Genomic DNA, 15,578 nt, shown 5'->3' on the forward strand with positions numbered 1-15,578 from the left:
ATTTTTTGTCTCAGTCCCTGGTTAGTCCCTGAGTAGTGCTACCCAGCATCTACATTTCCAGTATTGTTTCTCCTACCCCTGAGGTCAATTCAATAAATTGCTTTGGAAGGACCTTACCAATGAGCCCGGAGTAGGCCAACAGGCAGTCAGCAAAGTTCTCCTTCAGGCATCCGCTGACAGACCGCGGCTCTGACTGACAGTTAGTAAGAAAATCAGCAAGGCGAGATCTGCAAGGAAAAGAAAGATGTGTTTACAATTTAAACCCAAAAATTGAATACTCATGCTCACTCTCAAACTGGCCTGACCATGTCATTTGTATGTGTGATTCACATGTTGACAGCTTGAAAGGAGTCTTGGGCAGTCTATTTCACTTGCAATCCCTAGTAACCTCTAAATGTCACCCTTGAAGTCAGTGCCACAGAATGTCTGGTCATGGAGTTATTGATGATCCTGGCGGGATTATTTGGGACACAATGAGCCAATGTTTCCACTCCAATGAGTGGTAGAAATTCGGAGGAAGTGGTTTATCCTAAATGATGTCTATGAAATTACAACTGTTCTAGTTTTGAAATGTTTTAACATACAAGTTCGTCATCACCCAACCAATCTGTATGGAACTGTGTGATGAAGACATGCGTACACACTGAGAACTGTATGGCATTGAATTGTGATAATGTTCTATAAAAAAAGTCATGTGTGATAATTATCAGAACATTGGAATTTCAAGACACTTTTAAAGACAATGTCTGTTATAGACTTTTCGCTTCAACATTCCAATGTTTGCCTTTCTGTTTCTCTCTTATTAAATTTAGAACAATCTACCCATAGAGGAGGAAATGTTCATACACTCAAGTTCAGGGCCTTTAACAACAGTTATAGCCTTGGGCAGAGGGCTCTGATGCTGCAATTGTCAGGTAGGAAAAGGGAAGCAAGGGACACCCTTAAACTCACTACCTCTGCGCTAGGAGTGGTGAGAACGAGGATGAATCAAAATGAATAACAGATAATAGACGATACGTAATAGACACATAGGGCCAGACATATAAAGTTTTACTGCACAAAATAAAGTTTTATGGCTTATTACAAGTACATTTGAAAACATAATCAACACTGAAACAATGTGATGCTTTAAAAAAAATTACAGTAGAATCTAATGTCAAATAGGAACCCATACAGAGGAGTGTGCAGCTCCCACAAAGCAATGTTTACAGAGCCTTACACAAATAGGTAATGAGCATTTCAAGAGAGGCACAATAACTTATTTTCTTATTGTCATTCGTCAATAAAACCTTTATGTGTACATTCAAAATTGAGTATATAATCAATGACGTTACATATTAATTACATGTATATGATCTCATAAAATGAGTGGGGCAAATAATTAAGCGAAAATATGTTCTCTAAAATATCTCCATAACGCCTACACATTGATAGAAATAGTTCCAGGGAGAGATGTTAGCAATAGCACTCTCCATCTAATTATGCTGATTTTCAAATTGCATTCCTAATATGGTATCATATTAAACTTTTTACAGATCCTGGTTACTAGGGCGAGGAAATGACTTTATTTGTGTCCCCTACAGCCTATAAATGCATTGCTGGATTCTTCAATCATTCGAATAGAGGAATTAGTTGGATACCGGGCATTTACTTACATAGGTACTCTGATTAAGATTGTGCACAGCTGATTTATAACAGGCTGATGTTTGGCAAGTTCCCCTTATAAGTCAACACTTGGGATTTTTCTTTTTTCCTTAATCACTTGTCAACTCTCTTAAGACCATGCAACCATCGTTTGGATTTAGTTTTTTTTAAAGTAAAAACTAATGACCCCTAACACTATATGAGTTGTATTATATAGTGTTGGGGTCAGTATTTTACTTTACTGTTTCACGGTGATGAACAGCAAAAAAACATGTAACACCGGGCGGATGGTGTTATTTGTACACCTCTGGCGGCCCGTTCTCCATCAGGCTGCCAGAGGAGTAGATCAGCAATAGAGCCAGAGTAAGTAAGCTCTGTCGCCGACTTAGTTAAGGTCTACCCGTTTGTAAATCAGGCAGGCGGACCTTCAGTTTCACACATATCTGGTCAAATTGATGCTCTGACATTGCTATAACACTTATGAAGATAACTCTCCGCCACTCTTTTTCATATGAATTTGGGGGAAGGGAAGGGGAAGTATTTTCCAAAAATCAGGCGATCTCCTTAAATTTCAAATAGTTTGCAAAGTTATAAACAAATAGAAGGTTAAATCTCAGCTGAAAGAAGGTTTGTGAGAGCACATTTTTACAAATAACTCCCCTTTTAGCTGTAAAACTTCTTTGCTAGTTTCAATGAGAAAAGTATGCCATAAATATTCATTCGAAGTTTGAAAATGTACCAAAAACAAAGTTGTGCGATGTTGGGAAACTTGCAAAAAATAGCAGCTTCACTACGACGGCCACAATTGAAACTTTCCCCATATCTTGGAATCTCCTCTTTTCCATCACACAATCAAGCACCGACAGAAGATGGGCTTTCACTTTTAAGGCCATCAGGTGTGGACGAGTGTATCGAGTCCTCCTGGCTTAATGTGAATTAGCCATGGCATGTTCTAGCTTTTTGAATTGACTACAAAATATTCTGGGATAATTGCCATCAGCTTGTAGTATTAATTTTCAACGTTTTCAACGTTTTATGCAGAGAAGCAAGGGCCACAGTTCTGCTTTCTCCTTAACCAAGTACTATTGCGACTCCCAATGTACAATCCGCAAGATCTTACTTTTATTATCCTTGAAATTTGTTTCTGGATGTATTCTCTCCTACCTCAAAATTGATCATCTGGTCTGTTTACGATGGTACTAGCTATATTCACCTGCTGTGCCCACTTCAGAGTATACAACACCTCAGCCGAAGAAAACTAAGGGCCAGATTCACAGAACTAACTTAAGACAAAATCCTAAACTTACTACCATTTTGGTATTCACAGAATGCCTTACTCATTTTGGTATTCACAGAAGGCACTTACTCATTTCGGTATTCACAGAAGTTGGGAGTCCTAACTTTAGGACTCCTAAATGCCTTCTGTGAATACCGAAAGTCTTAAAGTTAGGATTTTTCTAAGTTTAGAAGTAGTAAAGTTAACTTTACTACTCATAAATTGAGAGAAATCCTAACTTTAAGACTTGCAGTATTCACAGAAGGCATTTAGTAGTCCTAAAGTTAGAAGTCCTAACTTTACTACTCCTAAACTGAGAAAAATCCTAACTTTAAGACTTTCGGTATTCACAGAAGGCATTTAGGAGTCCTAAAGTTAGGAGTCCTAAAGTTAGGAGTCCTAACTTTACTACTCCTAAACTGGGAGAAATCCTAACTTTAAGACTTTCGGTATTCACGGAAGGCATTTAGGAGTCCTAAAGTTAGGACTCCAAACTTCTGTGAATACAAAAATGAGTAAGTGCCTTCTGAGAATACCAAAATGAGTACGTGCCCTCTGTGAATACCAAAATGGTAGTAAGTTTAGGATTTTGTCTTAAGTTAGTTCTGTGAATCGGGCCCTCCAGGATGAAACTACTGCGATGGACCGTCATTTTAAAACACAATATGAAGGAGGGGTTTTGAGCACTGTTTACCATCACCAGTAATGTAGTTGCTTCTGCATGCACTTATTTTATGAGGCAATTATTGTAAACTCGGTTATCAATCTGTAAAGTTTTCCTTCAGTTTTGTCCAAAATAATGCTGGCATGTGTGACTAAGAGCACAGGCACTGTCACGCCTCTTTAGTCTTAGAAAGTCAGACTCGAGGCAAAGTTTATTAATGTATATATAATATATCCTAGTGATTTTTTGTCTTCTTCCACAGAGCCTGCTGTTCCCTTGCTCTGCTTTCATCCAAGTACTGTACGCCCAGCAAGCTCCATTTACAATTCCCAGTCTAAATCTTTCTGCAAACAAATTCCTAAGAATACTCCTCTCAAATGAACCCTACTTACTTGCCGAGTCTTACATTCTGCTCAAGGTATCTGTAGTAACTCTTTCCCAAATGGCTAACTCGTAATCTCACTGATCCCAATTAAGCATCAGCTGCCTTCTTATCCAATGTCCACGTCTATAGCTCTATTTTTTAATACACACTCTGACGTTTCCCCCCCCCCCCCAATCTCCCACAGTGCCTCACATATCCTCCTTGTATACTTGGTGATGAGGATACAAACAATGCTGGTTAAAAACAAGATGTGAGTTTAAAAATAAAGCATAAGAGGACAAGTGGACAGTCCTGCAGCTTAATTAGCAAGACTACCATACCATTATCTTGCAAAGTCTGGAGATACTGGGACATTTATGATAAATGTGCTCTCCTAAATGCATCAAAAAGACTACTGAAATACTGCAGCAGGTTTACTTTTGGTCATCTACACAAATATGTATCTGTCTTCAAAATAAGGATAGGGGTACATGGAAAAGATAGGAAAGGGGGCTGTCAATGTTTGCGTCCTCCCTATCTATACACCAGAAACACCAAAGACAAACGTGACCGGTCTCGAAGAGACTAAAAGGCCACTCACAGGAAATTACCCATCTTCTGGAACACCTTCTAATTCATGTTATGTTTCACAGTTTGAATAGGACCAAAAAGATTCACAAAAAATTGGAAGGCAGGTCCAAACACCCCACCCTCCACCACCTCCCCGGGTGTAATGCTTCATCTTTGGCCTGCCCACGTTCACCAGAAAAAAATCTAAAGGTGAATGGGTTCCCCCTAACTCCATGGAGTATTTCTGAGGGTGGTCATTAGAGGAACTAGGATCTAGAGAGTATAAAAATCCCTAACCCCCTAAATCTGAAACATTTCTATTCATTGAGGGTGGGCCAGAGGGATGATTAAAAACTATTGCGATACAAGTGATTGCCTATTATCCCAGTATCTAAATGGGTCGAAATGTTTCAGCCTGTACAGCCTAGAAAGGGTCCCTGACTTTCTTCAGGACCCAGCCAGATCCTCACTTTCCTAACTTCATTTTACAGTAGAACTCATGTATTCATCAGCAAGCATCCGCACTACACCTCTAATTACAGTCCTGCTGGACAATATTTACTGAGTCTGCAATATTTTGATTGTCTCCAACTCAAAGTAGAGGTGCCCCCGTGGAGGAGTGTGTGGGGAAACCATTGTATTCACACTTGCGTTAAAGGTGTTCAGTCTTACCTGTGCAGTAAGGCGGACCCTCCAGATATACTAATGACTATATACTGGAATGGTTTACTGCTACATAAGTGACAAAGTCAGTTTAATTACAGACTGTCATATAGAATGACTCCATTTCTGACAGGTGCACAATGCTTATATTATATTTACTGCCCTCCGAATGCATCAAAGTGATGGAACAGCAGCACTGTCGAGTGAAAGAGTGTAATATGTGCACGCTGGAAAAAAAGGTATTTCCTGAAAGCGCGGTTTAATTTCCCTTGGTGCGTAAGATATTGATTCCCACGGTCATTACCCCGGAGTTATCAATATTCTCAGGCAGATAATTTTCAGAGATTTCCACTGCACACTTGTTTTTGCTCTTCACAACATTCGTTGAAACATTAGTTGGTGCAAAAATCGCAAACCAGCTGTGCGTCGAGTATTTATTTACGTGATATTTTATTTGATGCATAATCCGCCCGGTAACAAAAAAGCTTCTGAGAACGATTGGTGAGGGATGACCCTCGCCAAGTGCCTCAGCCTTGTTCAGAACGGCAAGGATTATTTAGCACGGTTAATCCTGCCATGATTCGAAATGTGGTGTCCCTAAACTCCAAGAAGGGCTGGGGTAGGGGCAGGAGTAGCAGAACATCTCACAAATGACCACGGCAGTCCAGACATGCTATATAGTTGGCTTTCACAGGAGTGCAGCAACACTCACCACCAACATATGCCCCACACAAACATCCAGCAGAAAACAGTCAAAATAAAAAACACTTCGCATGCATCCACCCCAAGCTGCCCCGCTACACAGTAAAATGGGTTCACATCTTTCATAACGACATTAACCATCAAAGTATGCCACAGCATTCTCATCTCAGCATTTGAGGAATGTAGATGCCTCCAAATCCCTCCGTAACATTCGACCTAAATACCTCAACGAAAGAGTCTCCTTCCACGTACCCACAAGGAACAGGGCCGGCTCTAGGCTCAGGGTGGCCCTGGGCAGGGAGCGTAGGTAGGGGGCCCGGAAGAGGGGGTCCGGACGGGGCGGAGCGCGCAGGCCAGTAAAGAGGGGAGGGGGTCAGGGTGTTTAGAAGTGGAACAGAGCCGGAGGCCGCCAAATCTCTGCCAGGGGCCACCACGCAAATATGTATCCATCCTCAGAGGATTAATATGTTAAGGATATATATTGGCGTGGTGGCCCCTGGGGTTTGGTGGCCCTGTGCAGGTGCACAGCTTGCACATGCCTAAAGCCGGCCCTGCAAGGAACCTCCGCTCCGCCGACCTCGCCCTGGCAGAGACCCCACCAATCTGCAGAACCAGAACAGGCGGAAGAGCCTTCTCCTACGTTGCACCAAAGGCCTGGAACGATCTCCCAGTCAACATCAGATGGTCCCCCCCACCCTGCACACCTTTAGGAAGTGCCTCCAGACCAGGCTCTTCATGTGATCCAGAACTGTAACCCTTCCCCCAGCGCCTTGAGACCCTCATGGGTGAGTAGTGCACTTTACAAACCCCTGAATGATTGAATTCAGAAGTGTTATGTCATTGCTAATTTAGAATTCTGCCACGTCAGTGCTTTAGGGTTCCAGGTTCCCAGCTTGCCGAGCAGTGCCTGGCCGGTAATAGGAGATCCCAACAGTATGAGCTCTCCTGAGACATGTCTTCCTTCTGCAGGAAGACTCCAGGATAGTGAATGTTTTCCACCGGGGTTTTCTCACTATTATAGACCTATTGGAATGTGTATTTTTACCAGCAAGTCCTTCTTGGTGCTCTATGATGCCAAGGTAGCACTAGCCGTGCCTTCTCAGTGGAAGGGCGCGCCACTGAGGAGACACTCCTCCAAAAGGGACTTCTTGGTGCTCGGGGACTCTAGCTGTGCGGAAGTGCCTTGTCCTCGCCTCAGGAACACAGGACTATAACCTTATTAAAGTAATGTCACATAGTGCTTTTGGGTGCCAGACAATGCCAACTTCCTCTAACAGCCCCTTGTGAGAGGCAGATAACTTCAGAAGTGGCTTTCAGTAAAAGAGGACTCCAGTGATGGGAGCACCTTCCTTTAAAGCCGTCTCAGAGCTCAAGTTGCAATCTACCCCGCCAAAGGCTTTTGCAAGGACTACAAACATGGCCCAAAGGAAGGTGGAGCGAGCACACTTGATTGCCTTCTTCGAAAACTTTAGCTTGGTCAGTTGATTACTTCAAAACAGGGCACAGAACAACAACCAAGCCATGGCGATGTCAGGAAAATGCTCTCATATTAAATGTAGTGCCTTTAAAAGATTTTAAAGGCTGTTTTTAATCAGGAGATGAAAACATATTGACTCATGTTCATTTATTTCCAGGAAGCCACCACGGTATACATGGTGTACATGCTATTGAACGAGGTTATAACGGAGACCTCATCTCGCAGGAACTGAACATCTTTTAAAAAATTAAAAAATAAATCATCTGAGGCTTTATATTGTGTTCACACATTCCTGATCTCCCAGCAAAGAATTTAGCAAACATCTTGCGATATCAACTGTTTCTTATATTTGGGACAAACCTCAACCACGCAGCCTCAAATACTCATCACCCTTGCATAGAAAGAGAGCTGACTGCACAGTCAACTGGATCAGCTGCGGCTGCTGAGTCGTCACCGTCTACGCTTACCGTGCTACTGAGTGGTCAACATCTCTGCGTACTGTGCTGCTGAGTGGGCACCGTCTACACTTACTGTGCTGCTGAATTGTCACTATCTATGCTTACTGTGCTGCTGAGTGGTCACAGTCTCTGCTTACTGTGCTGCTGAGTGGTTACCGTCTATGGTTACTGTGCTGCTGAGTGGTCACCATCTATGCTTACTGTGCTGCTGAGTGGTCACCGTCTACGCACACTGTGCTGCTGAGTGGTCACCGTGAACCCTTACTGTGCTGCTGAGTGGTCACCGTCTCCCCGTACTGTGCTGCTGAGTGGTCACCATCTACGCTTACTGTGCTGCTGAGTGGTCACTGTGCTGCTGAGTGGTCACCGTCTATGCTTACTGTGCTGCTGAGTCGTCACCGTCTACGCTTACTGTGCTGCTGAGTGGTCACCGTCTAAGCTTACTGTGCTGCTGAATGGTCACTGTCTATGCTTACTGTGCTGCTGAGTGGTCACCGTCTTCCCTTGCTGGGCTGCTGAGTCGTCGCCGTCTACGCTTACCGTGCTACTGAGTGGTCAACAGCTCTGCGTACTGTGCTGCTGAGTGGGCACCGTCTACACTTACTGTGCTGCTGAATTGTGACTGTCTATGCTTACTGTGCTGCTGAGTGGTCACAGTCTCTGCTTACTGTGCTGCTGAGTGGTTACCGTCTATGGTTACTGTGCTGCTGAGTGGTCACCATCTATGCTTACTGTGCTGCTGAGTGATCACCGTCTACGCACACTGTGCTGCTGAGTGGTCACCGTGAACCCTTACTGTGCTGCTGAGTGGTCACCGTCTCCCCGTACTGTGCTGCTGAGTGGTCACCATCTACGCTTACTGTGCTGCTGAGTGGTCATTGTGCTGCTGAGTGGTCACCGTCTATGCTTACTGTGCTGCTGAGTCGTCACCGTCTACGCTTACTGTGCTGCTGAGTGGTCACCGTCTAAGCTTACTGTGCTGCTGAATGGTCACTGTCTATGCTTACTGTGCTGCTGAGTGGTCACCTTCTCTGCTTACTGTGCTGCTGAGTGGTCACCGTCTACGCTTACTATGCTGCTGAGTGGTCACCGTCTACGCTTACTGTGCTGCTGAGTGGTCACCGTCTAAGCTTACTGTGCTGCTGAATGGTCACTGTCTATGCTTACTGTGCTGCTGAGTGGTCACCTTCTCTGCTTACTGTGCTGCTGAGTGGTCACCTTCTCTGCTTACTGTGCTGCTGAGTGGTCACCTTCTCTGCTTACTGTGCTGCTGAGTGGTTACCGTCTACGCTTACTGTGCTGCTGAGTAGTCACCATCTACGCTTACTGTGCTGCCGAGTGGTCACCGTTTAGCATGTTCTGAAGACCAAGGTCATGAGGGAGTGGCAGAATGATGTGGAATATTCTGTGCATCCTCTCAATACTGATATCTGAAGTAAGATATTTACTAATTGCAAACAATACCTCCTATTCTATGTGATAAGTCTGGCAATGAGGCATAACATAGGAATCCTGTGTAAGGGAAAAAACACAGAGGGTGCAGTAATGACCACAGAATTTTAAATTCCTATCTCAGCGTGAACTCATGGTTGCAAAGGCTATGTGATTTAATCGCACCTCATAATCAGTGTCCGCTGATTAATGAGGTGCAGAGAGGTGGATTCTCACTGAACAAAGGTGCCTCTATGCACGTCAAAATACGCCCAACGTTTACAGCTACAAGCGGCCAGGCCTCTGGTTCCATAAACCTTACTCGTCAATGCAATAGGGGTTTATAGGCTGGATATTTCTAGAAGGTACATTATTGCTTATTACAGGTCTGTAATATTTTGTTGTTTTCACTTTCTGCTATTAACACCTTATTTCAACGCTGAAATCTATAGTCTGATTGATTTTTGCCTCAGGCACAGGATTTTCCTTTATTAAAAGTAATTTAGAAAATTGCATTGGTAGATCTCGATACATTAAAAACTACATTTCAGTTCCCTGGACAATCAAAAGTTTATTGCAAGGTGTTATTTTAAGGAGCCCATGAACAGACACACACCCTAGAGACCTTACATCTCTGGGAGAATAAACTCCATCCGGTGCATCACTACAAAATTATCTTGTAGCCTGGTTACTAATAACTTCTAACCCGGCAGATAATATACTCTAGGATTTTACAAGGAACTATATGCACCTATTAAGAAAGCTTTGGTTATGAAAATGTGAACAACGGGAGGATCTAACCATTTTAAAAGTCCATTTTGGTCTTGCTTAACAGTGCAGCTTTCTGCATAACCTATTGTTATAAATTAATATGCAGAGATTTGGTTTTGGCTGCACCTAAAGGAGTGTTTCTCACTCAGCACATGCTATTGGCTGTTTGACCAATCAATCAGTAGATTTGTAGAGTGCTTCTTGTCAACCATGAGGGTATCCAGGCGCTGGCAGGGATCCAGTTGATTAGCTGAATAGCCAGGCCTTCAAGGACTTTGGGAGAGATAGGGAGGTTCATAGATGAAATGGTAGCTCGTTTATTTATTTGTGAGTTTTATTTAGCATGAACTAGACCCAAAAGTATCAGAGAGCCTTACAGAGTAAACACAACAACAATAAGATGAGGTATATTGAGAATAGATAAAAATATATAGTAACGGTAAAAAGGGCAAATGGTATTTAATGGGATATGTAGGCAAAATAGCAGTAAGTGCCCGAGTTACATTAAGCAGAAATAAAAGTATAAATACTATATAGAAGAAGAATCCGATAGAGGGATGTGGGGATGTAAAGTTCTGAGGTAGACATAGTAGAGAATTGCAAGGGTAGGGAGAGTATCTACACTGTATTTCCCTGAGGTAGTGAATAATGTCTTTGCTGCTAGGTAGGAGAAGGAGTGACCTTCCCATCTGCTACGTCGTATATGGGGTCTGAGAGCTAGAGAGAAAGGGATACGGAAGTATCTGGTGGGCTAATGAAAGTTCAGGTGGTGGTTCAAGTAGGCGGGTTCACAGGTGTGTAGGGCCTTGTATGCATCAGTCAGAAGCTTGATCTGGCATCTTTTCTGTACAGGGAACCAGGAAAGTTCCCGGAGGGACGGGGTGATATGGGTTTATCTAGGGAGATCCAGGACAAGTCTGGCTGCAGTGTTCTGTGTAGCCTGTAGTTTTGGAGGAGGTGAGCTGCGAATCCGGCATAGAGAGCGTTGCCATAGTCCAGTCTGCTGGAGATGGGGGTCTGGGTGATGGTGCATCTTGAAATTTGGGATAGCCATTTGAATATCTTATGAAGCATACAGAGGATGAAGAAGCAGGAGTAGGAGACAGAGTAGATCTGAGTCATCATGGTTAGCTTGTTGTTCAGAATGATGCCTATGTTCCAAGTGTGGTCAGTGGGGTTAGGAGTAGGTATGAGTTTTGAGGGCAACTAGGATGTATCCCATGGAGGGCTTTTGTTTCCAAAATTCAGTACCTTGGACTTGTCCGTGTAGAGCTTCAGGCAGTTGTCCTTCATACAGATAGCGATATCTGTCATGCAGTTGTGGAAGCTGGTCTTGGGTGTTGGTGGTGTCTTCGGAGAGGTAGAGGAGGAGTTGTGTGTCGTCGACATAGGATATGAGGTTGGATTTTGGGGATGCTGGTTAGAGGTGTCATATAACTGTTTAAGAGGGGGGGCTGAGCGAGGATCATTGGTGTTTTTGCGTTCTTCTAGTGAGGAAAGAGGCAATCAAAATGAGACCGGCTCCTTGGATGACTATGTTGTGCAGTCTTGTGATGAGTGTGCAGTGGGAGACTGTATCGAAGGCTGCCAAGAGGTCTAGGAGGATCAGAGTCACAGTCTCTAATCAGTCGAGTAGGGCTGGGATGTCAGTGGTAGCCATGTTGAGGACTGTCTCAGTGCTGTGGTTGCTGCATAATCCAGATTTGGTGGAGTGGAGTAGGAGGACCCATTACCGATGTGGGAGAGTTGTTGGTTGATGGCTTTTTCAAATACTTTGGCCTGGAAGGAAGATCAGTTTGTAGTTGTTGAGCTCGCTGGGGTCTGCCTATGGTTTCTTTAGTAGGGCGTTGACTTCTGTGTGTTTCCAGTCCTCTTGGAAGGTGGGCATTGCAATTGAGGTGCTGAACAAGGTGGTGAGTATAGCTTCAACAGTGTTGAAGATGTAGTGAGGGCATGGGTCATTTGGTGAAGGAGAAGACAGAGTTCAAAATGGAGGTGGTGAACTTTGCGGTGAGCTGGCTCCATTTGGTTGGTCGGATGTCTGTGGTGATTGCGGGGTTGTTGTGTTGTTTGAAGAACTTGGTGGCCTTGGACTGAGGGTTGAAGTTTCTGTAAATATTGACAAACTTGTCGTGGAAGAAGTTTTCAAGGTTGTTGCAGAGTTCCTGTGAGGGGGTTATGTTTGAGCAGCTGAAGGGCTGGAGAATTCTTTGGCGATGTTGAAGAGTTCTTTGCTGTTAGAGGAGCTTGATTCGATGCGTGATGCTAAGGTCTTTCTCTTCGATTCTCTCAACTGTCTGTGGTAGAGGTTGAAGGATGTCTTGAAGGTGGGCTTGTAAATCGGATTCTTGCTGGTGTGCCATCTCCTTTCATGTTGTTTACGTTGTTGTTAAGCAATTCTGAGATCTTCAGGACACCACCTAGCCTGCTTGGTGGACCTTCTGTGGGTGTTGTTGCCAATGGTGTTGTTGCCAATGGGAGCCGCGTTGTCAGCAGTGGCAGCCAGCATGGCTCGCAGGTGGCAAGGCGGACAGGTCGTGCGGGTGGGGGCGGTCACATGGGGTGAGGTCACGCAGGTGGGGTATCTCACATATAAAAAAACATTAAAAAGAAATAAGCTTGCCTTTGTGCAGGGCCCCCCGCCCCTGCACCTGCTCTCCTTGGGGAACTTGAGGAATAGGAAGCAGGCCCCACTGACCAATCACAATGCTGCAATGCAGTGTTGTGATTGGTAAGCACCCAGGCTCCCCTGACCAATCACAACTCTGCAGTGCAGTGTTGTGATTGGTTTTGAGCGTCCTGGTTCAATGCTCAACCAAGGAATGGGGGCCTGGGCTTGTTCTCCACGCAGGCTGTAATGCCAGCTTAGAAGTGGGCAAACCACTCCTTCCCTGCCCTGCTCTGAGAACTGAGCAGCTAAGCCCGCCCGCAAATCAGCATGAAGAATAAAATAATAACTGAAAGTTTTTATCATTTTATGTTTCATCTTCGCTCTGCTTAAAAGCAGTGGGGCAATGCTCCTCCACCATAGCGGAGGAGCTGTCACAGGCTGTTGGTGCAATTGGTGATCCAACTGCTGACGATTCTAACATTCTGGTGTAGGTTGTTGGATGAGATGGGGTGGCTGGTGTTGAGGGCACTGATCCATGAGGCAAGCGCTATATAAATGCAATTACAATACAATACATGTGTACTTTGAGACTTTGCTCCAGCTGCGGTAGGGGGCAATGGGTATACCGGGGCGGAAGTATGTGTGCTAGTGATGTTGTAGTGGACGATGGAGTGGTCCAGGTGAGTCCTGTGGTGCGGCATTGCCAGATGCAGAAGCTGGAGGTGAATATGGGGTGTAGCGCGAGGCCTGAGATGTGTTTGGAGTCATGAACAAGTTGGGTGAGTCCGATGTTGTTCATGCTGTCAAGTAGGTTGGTAGTGTTGAGTTCATTGTGGTAGTTGAGATGAAAGTTGAGATTGTCGAGGAAAATGTGGTTGTTGGAGTCTATGGCGAGGGGGTAGATGAAGTTGCAGAAGGCTGGACATGGTCTTGGAGGAGGGTAGGTAAGAGTGCCACTGATGTTGGTTTTGTTCGGAGCCTGACGTTGAGGTGTTCCATGGCTGGGGTGATGTTGTCATTTGTTGTGGTGCATTGGATGGATTCCTTATGTATGATGGCATTCCCTTCACCAGGCTTGTTGATGTGGTCGCAGTGGGTAAACTTGTATCTTTGGGTATTGTGGTGGCAATGTCAGGCGCGGAAGTGGGGTTGAGCTAGGTCTAAGTGAAGAAAGGGATGTCAGGTGTGTGGGTGGAGATGATGTCCCAAATCCCTGTGGTGTGTGTGTATAGTGAGCATGTGTTGAGAAGGGTGCATGCAGGTTGGTGTTTTTGTTCATGTGGTGTCTGTGGTGTGTTTGGGGTGGGGCTAGTCGGGCTGGTGTGTGTGCTGTGGCAGTGGGTACAGGTGAAAGGTCTCACCGTGGGTAAGCGTGGGGACAGAGTTTGTTGTGGTGTCTGGGGTGTAGGCTCGATGATGTGATACCTCCAGAGAGCAGGAGGGCCAGGAGTTGTGGCGTGGGTGCAGTCCAGGCATGGATGGGCACAGATGCGCTTGCCTGAAACTCAAGTGGCATCCTCTCTAATTAAAATAATCCAATAAGGAAACAAGGGAAGACCTATACTCCGCAATGTCTAAAGGTGTGGAAAGGCAAAATATGTTTTTATATATAACCCTCACCCACTCTGGTAGTGGCATGCTACATCATCGGGTTCACGCTGATTCCTAAAGGTCAGGCCGGGCTCAACCATATTTCAGGGAGCTCATTGAAGAGATTTTTTTTTTAATTTTAAGAATTCCTTAAGTGCTCTCTTTTTTCATGGGTTGACTGGGAACAGTTAAAAACTATGAATATGAGGGGCAATAAGGAAACTGTGGTCCTTTGACCCTAATTTATAATCACCAACATATTTCTGCCCTACCCTATTGGCTGCAGCAGGTCCTGGCCATTTTTCAGGGCAGTAACAGAAATAGGGTTCCCCCAGTGACGCACATCTGCAAATTATACACATAAATGCAAATTCACCCGCAAATAAAGGGATACCTTGGGGTGAATGAGGAATTCTTTTTTTTTTTTTAACTTATCACTTAGATAGCATGTATTCCTTGTTCTCTCACAGATGAAAGTAACTTTCAACCGTTCTAGGATCAGAAGTAGCTCTCGTAATCTGAAATTGTTAAAACTTGACTTTGGCGCACAGCAGCCTGCCTTAATTAGGTCCTAGGATGGGCGGGGCTTCTGTTGGCGGAAAGAATGGTGAGTGGGAAACCCAGACTGGAAAACTCGGGCAGCGGCGGTGTCACTGAATCAGGCTGGAATTAGCAGGAACTGGAAGCCACAGGCAAGTGGCAGGCTAGGTGCCTACTAGTGCGGTCACGCTGTGCCTGCATTAAGAAGGTCCTTTGGTAGGCGGAGCTTCTGTTGGCAGAGAGAAAGGTGAGCAGGAATACTCAGGTGGGAAAACCTGGCCATGGGAGGCATCATCGGATCAGCCTGGAACAAGCAGAAACTGGAGGCAATAGGCAAGTGGCAGGCTAGGTGCCCAGGTGCCTACTCATATCCTTCTGCCTTTAATAAGCGCTTGCTTAGCAATGCAGGAGGAACAATTTTACTTCTCAAAAGTATACTGATTTGTCTCAGAGCACATTCTGTACAAAAATCAATGGTTTGAAATTTTGTTCTACACTGCAGTACTTTAAGTCAGGAGTCAAAATGCAAGCAAGCTGTATTAGCTATATTACAGTTTGTTTTTCACTTTGTAGCCACGGAAGAGAGAAGATGCCCAAAACTATGATTGCCTTTTTTAATATTACACATCCCTTTTTTAAAGTTGCTTACAAATAGAAATCTTCTTGAACAGTCCAAAATCCATCCTATAGTTTCACTCATATTTAAAAAAAGTATTTGCAATGCAATAGGTCTTGCTTTTCGCAAGTTTAAGCTATTGGCATTGTAAATGACAATTCCTTTTATTCATGTTTTATAAACCAAAATATAAATGAAAGA

The 15,578-nt window shown here is 44.4% G+C and overlaps 1 protein-coding gene across 3 annotated transcripts in view; it reads right to left on the reverse strand.

Annotated features, from left to right (window-relative positions):
- Nucleotides 1–15,578, reverse strand: part of GFRA1 (GDNF family receptor alpha 1) — a 396,539-nt gene that overhangs the window by 74,519 nt on the left and 306,442 nt on the right. For all 3 annotated transcript variants that reach the window (XM_078643889.1, XM_078643890.1, XM_078643891.1), the window contains one exon: nt 118–227. In XM_078643889.1, coding sequence (XP_078500015.1) covers nt 118–227 — 110 coding nt within the window. The remainder of the gene's footprint in view (nt 1–117; nt 228–15,578) is intronic.

This window comes from Lissotriton helveticus, chromosome 5_1, assembly GCF_964261635.1.
Source record: "Lissotriton helveticus chromosome 5_1, aLisHel1.1, whole genome shotgun sequence".
Classification (NCBI taxonomy): Eukaryota; Metazoa; Chordata; class Amphibia; order Caudata; family Salamandridae; genus Lissotriton; species Lissotriton helveticus.